At 36.3% G+C, this 5,295-nt stretch overlaps 1 protein-coding gene across 1 annotated transcript; it reads left to right on the top strand.

The window, feature by feature from the left end:
• Positions 1–404: 404 nt before the first annotated feature.
• On the top strand, positions 405–4,615 carry pdcb (phosducin b). The gene is made up of 4 exons (XM_014007374.1): positions 405–953; positions 1,773–1,834; positions 3,167–3,315; positions 3,396–4,615. Exons 2-4 carry the CDS (start codon positions 1,789–1,791, stop codon positions 3,909–3,911), a joined length of 711 nt encoding a protein of 236 aa, XP_013862828.1. The 5' UTR covers positions 405–953; positions 1,773–1,788; the 3' UTR covers positions 3,912–4,615.
• The last annotated feature ends 680 nt before the right edge of the window (positions 4,616–5,295 follow it).

The raw sequence follows: 5,295 nt of genomic DNA, 5'->3' as shown, positions 1-5,295 counted from the left end.
CTTTTTTTTCTTAACTTCTCTTATTCAGCTTTTAAATAAAAACTCAGATGTGGATGTAAAAAAAAAYCTAACAGACTCTTTTATTGAAAATGTGACAAATTATTTTGACACACAAATCGCATTTTCCTATATGCACTTTTTTTATTTTGCATGATGCGATCTCAAAACTTTTTTTAACTTTTGTATTCTGAGTTTGTCTAAGTCACACATGTAAAACTGCTTTTTTTCTTCCATCAGCGTTTCTCAGTGAAAACAAGAACATTAAGATATTTAGAATAATCTTTATTTCAACCCTATAAGGAAATAAATGATATAAGGAGGCAAAAGGAGACAACAATGGGATATTTGTTTTGAAAATAATCATAAAGCACATGACTGAGCATCACTAGTTGTTCCACGTCCGTAGCCAGCGGTGTTTTGAAATGTTTCTATCATGCSCTCATGTCGTGTAAGGTTTTATGCCTGGAAGAATTTTTGTATAACAGATAAAATCATGTAGTTTGAAAGTTAATCTTTGAGGGTTGGACTGAACTCTTATTGGGCTGTTTACAACTAAACGCAACACATCCTGTGTGCTGTTTGTGAAGAAGTGATGCATTATTCTTGATTTTTAAAAAATATACATAGGTTAAAGATTTGTTTTGCCTCCAAAGTTTCAGCTTTGACCTCTTCAGTTTTTCCTTGTGTGTAGTCAAGGCTTTTATCTAGTGGAAGCTTTTAATTCCTGAAGAGAAATCCTCTTAGGATCTATGCTCTATTTCTGTTTGGTTCTATTGGGTCTTTTTTGTTAAATCTCCATTAGACAAAGCTCATTGGCTGGAAAAGACACACACACACACAAACACACACACACACACTGTCCAGCAACAGATAGCTCAGACAAGTGATCGAGAGGAGACCACTGCATGGTTAACTGCTGCCACAACGAGAGAACTTTATAGGGACTGTGGAAGGTAAGAAATACTAATATTTTAATTATAAAGTCAAATTAACTTTATCTGGACTGATTCTGTCTATATTTTATTAAAATATGAGAAATTTAATTGTACTTTAAAGATCTTTAAATGCATTAAGCTCTAATTTTGAGGGGTACGTCTTGATTTTACTTTAATAATGTTGACATTCTTGTAATTTTGCCACATTGGATGTTGAACAGAGAGCTTTTAAAAGCAACATTTCCAGTTTATGTTGTGTTCAGAATTAAAGAACAAACAGCTGTTTCACTGGAGGCTAATTTTAGTCACGGTTGATCTTGCAGCCGGTTTGTGGCTGGCCTATCAAACAGTGCAAAACCAGTTTGATTTACTCATGCTATGCTGAATCTAGTGAGCTGGGAACTAGACAGAGTCCATAAAGATCATTAGACCAGATCAGCATCGTGACTACAAGCGGGGGGAGGACTACTAGAAATAGGCCACTTAATCCAATCAGGTATTGGCTCCGGGTACGTCACAGTATCGACTGGCTTAAACAATGACACTACAGAAATGACACAGCAGCGTGATGCCCAAAGTACACTGCAAAAGAAAAAAAGGCTACAAATTTGCATGTGCATTAGCTGTGTATCTGTGTAAACAGCAGCTTTTAAGGGTGACCTGAAGCAGTGGACTCATGGTGCAGTTCTGTAATCCTCTTAGACTGCATTGATTTAATTAAATACGGTATCATGAGACTCAAGTTGGTTTTATTTTGTCCAAGAAGCTGCAACACCATCATAATTTTGGTTGTAAACAATTTTTTTAAATGTCTATATTTGTATTTTTGTCACACAGGTAGCTTATTAAAACCATGTCTGGCAGGATGATTGATCTGGAAGAGACCGCGACCCACACAGGTGAGCAGATGAACCTCTTTTAAAACTTAAAACAAATTGACGTTTCAATTCGGATCTCTGATTCAGCAATAAGCAGAAAACATTATGTTACTATGGAGATAAAGAGCTTACAGAGAAACTGGCTTAAAACAGATAAAAGGAGGGCCAAAGCAAAGAACAATTTACCAGATGCTCTAATCTACTTTCTTGCACAACACAGTAAKAAGTGCACTTCCTCAGGAGCAAAGATAATCTCTTCAAAAGGGCCCATTACCTAACATCGCTGCACGCTGATGCTTTAGGTTTGCTCATCCCCAAACGTGAAACTTTCGTCTGTCGCTTTATTCCATCTGTGCATTTTAGTTTGTAGTTTTTTTATTTTATTTTATGCTTTACTCAAACGTGCAATATTCCTTAACCCTGTAAATCCCACTGTTGTAAAATCACAWCCTCACTTTTAGCCTTACCAAAAAGTTTTTTTTTTGTGTCCAACAAATTTAGAGTCATGAAATTTATRACCACTGTCATAAATTTCTTCTCATTAGAAGAAATGACTAAATAACTAYAGAGCTTTGTAAGTGACCCACAGTGCAAATCAACCCTTAGTTGGTCAGTATATTTGGTTTGACAGATTCATTGAAAATACACAATATACATAAAAAACTTACTAAAACATCAAAAATTAGGTAACCTTTCAGTTTCTGCTTCAGAGGCATTCCTTAACAACATAAAAGAGGTGAAAAAATGTTTTTGCTCTTTTTTGGGTTTTACAGGGTTAACATCATTTCTTGTATCATCTTATAAAAYCTTTGGACTTTTTTCACCTGATACAGTTTTGTTTATATTTCTATTTTATACTGTCTATTCACAGTACGTTTGAAGATGTAAGAGTCTTAAAATAAGAACAATTTGAGTCAAATTAAGTGATTTCAAAAATCTTAAGTGCAATTGTCTTACTCCATTGGCAGATTATTTCACTTCATTTGAGTCAAATTTCCAGGCTAACAAGWTTATTAATCTTACACATCCTGCTCTTGTTTAGTAAATCAGTCTCAAAGAYTTGGTTAGATGGACAGTTTTTACAATWTACGTGTTTATTTTTACTTTTTTCCAAAGTGTTTACACTTTATTTTATGCTAGTGTGCTCGTCTTTTATACTTTATTTTTATATGAATGGCTGCAGCTGTAATAGTTGTTATTTCCCTCCAGGATCAACAGAGTATTCTGGTTTTGATTGTGATTAATGGACTAGAAAAATATACCAATTGGAAGTTAGAGTTTCCATTTCTAAATTAATGGTGTTTGACCCTGGTTAAACAGCTGATATGCACCACTTTTGTCGTTTCTCCGTAGGTCCAAAGGGGGTCATTAACGACTGGAGGAGGTTTAAGTTGGAAAGTATGGACCGGGAAAATCTGCCTCCTGCAAAAAAAGAACTGCTGAGACAAATGTCGTCCCCAAACAAGTCCAAGGATGACACAAGGGCGAACCTTAACCGCAAGGTAGAACCCAGCAGAAAGTTCCCTCTGTGTGAAGAATTGTGTGCACAAACTGTTGTTTTGTTTCTTTTTTTTTTTCTCAGATGAGTGTTCAAGAGTATGAACTGCTGAAGGAGGAGGATGAAGGCTGTCTTAAAAAGTACAGAAGACAATGCATGGAGGAGATGCACAACAAGCTCAGCTTCGGGCCCAAGTTTGAAGGCGTCCACGAGCTGGACAGCGGGGAGGCGTTCCTGGAAGTYATCGAGAAGGAGCATCACACCACCGTGGTGGTTGTCCACATTTACAAAATGGGAGTGAAAGGATGCGAGCAGCTGAACAGCTGCCTGGACTGCTTGGCCACTGAGTACCCGACYGTAAAGTTCTGCAGGATCGACGCTGTCTCGTCTGGCGCTGCCGAGCGTTTCTCTGACGAGTACTTACCGACGCTGTTGGTGTACAAGGCCGGAGAGCTGCTGGGTAACTTCCTGTCCTGCACCAAGCACCTAAACGAGGAGTTCTTCGCGACAGATGTCGAGGCCTTCCTCAACAGCTACGGCCTGCTGCCGGAGAAAGACCTACCAGGGATGGAGGATGATGAAGAACATGATGTGGAGTAATCTGCCGAGGAAGAGAACGTGTTTTTTCAAGAGGCTGRAAAACCAGGTTTTAGTGAAATGATTTGTAAATAAGATCTGACAAGTGAATGTTTTGGGTTTGGGGCAAATAGGAAAACTCTTTTCCCACCAGAACACATCCTTGGATCTGTTAAAATGTAGTCAGGAAAATATGGGAGCTGCTGAATAACAGAATTCCTCACCAGCACCACCGACCAAAGGAAAWACAAGCTAACTGCAATTATTTTTGCAATGTTTCATTTTTAAAATTAGGAATTATTGCCKGCTGAATGTTCTTGTAAAAAGATTATATTTAACAGACTTTTTGTAGCTTTCATCGTTGTCGACTCGAGTTATTTATATTCATGAAACACTCATTATTGTAACATATTGTTATACAGCTTTATGTATTTGGGATGAAAAAATGTCKAAACTGTTTAAACTTTACAAAACCACACAGTAGGTACTGTATGTAAATGTTTTCAGTTTTGCAGAGGTTTTAAAAATGGTCTCCAATTTAATAAACATTTCCAACAAACTGTTTTTACATGAGTTCAGGCATTTTGCATCAACATTAAAGTAATCATAATTACAGAATTYATAATTCACCAAAGGTTGTAGCTATTATTTGTGTTTTATATATATTTTTTGGTTCTGTTATGTTTAATCCAGTGTATACAACCAAAATAAAACTTATAAACATTTTATTTTGTCTTTAAGGAGACGTTTTCTTTAGTGAAGGCCCTGTCATGCTGTAACATTTTAGACAACTTATGAATGTTTTAAAAGTATAAATTGCTAATAAAAGTTATTGATCAATTTGTAGCATTATATTATGWACTAGGGGTGCAACAATACATGTATCGAACCATGCAATACAGACTTGTATMAAAAAWWMMRRWTTTTWAAATTTWWTTTYATCAACTTATCTTCTGAAGATGCACAGTGTTGAAGGATCAGTKGATCTGTGTTYGACTAMTCCACCTRKGCTGCATTGTCAAGCGCAGGTATACTGAGAAACYTTTGATTTAAAAACTGTACTTTTGAGGCTCATAATTAWTTTCAGTAAATTATAAGTTAAGAAGRGCRTGGATATTTCTCTTTTTTGTATTGARAAAGTWTTGAACCATGAGACCAAAGTATCAAACCAAACCAAATTGTGAATATTCTGCATCGTTGAACCCCAAATACATGCCTAAAAGAGGCTTCCAGTTGATATTTTTACTTCCATCTTCAATGTCTTTTAAATGTTCAAAAGTTGGCATAAGTTGTCTAAAGTGTGACAGGGCTTTTATTATTGTTGCCTTACAACTAAAAACACTCTAGATATGCAGGTCTTCACGGAGTTGGGTTTAGGCTGTGACTGTAAGAAGAARGAGCACAAGAG

This window comes from Austrofundulus limnaeus, unplaced genomic scaffold (genome assembly GCF_001266775.1).
Source record: "Austrofundulus limnaeus strain Quisiro unplaced genomic scaffold, Austrofundulus_limnaeus-1.0 Scaffold41, whole genome shotgun sequence".
Lineage (NCBI taxonomy): Eukaryota > Metazoa > Chordata > Actinopteri > Cyprinodontiformes > Rivulidae > Austrofundulus > Austrofundulus limnaeus.
The sequence above is the reverse complement of the archived record's forward strand: the minus strand, read 5'-3'. Positions and strand labels throughout refer to the sequence as shown.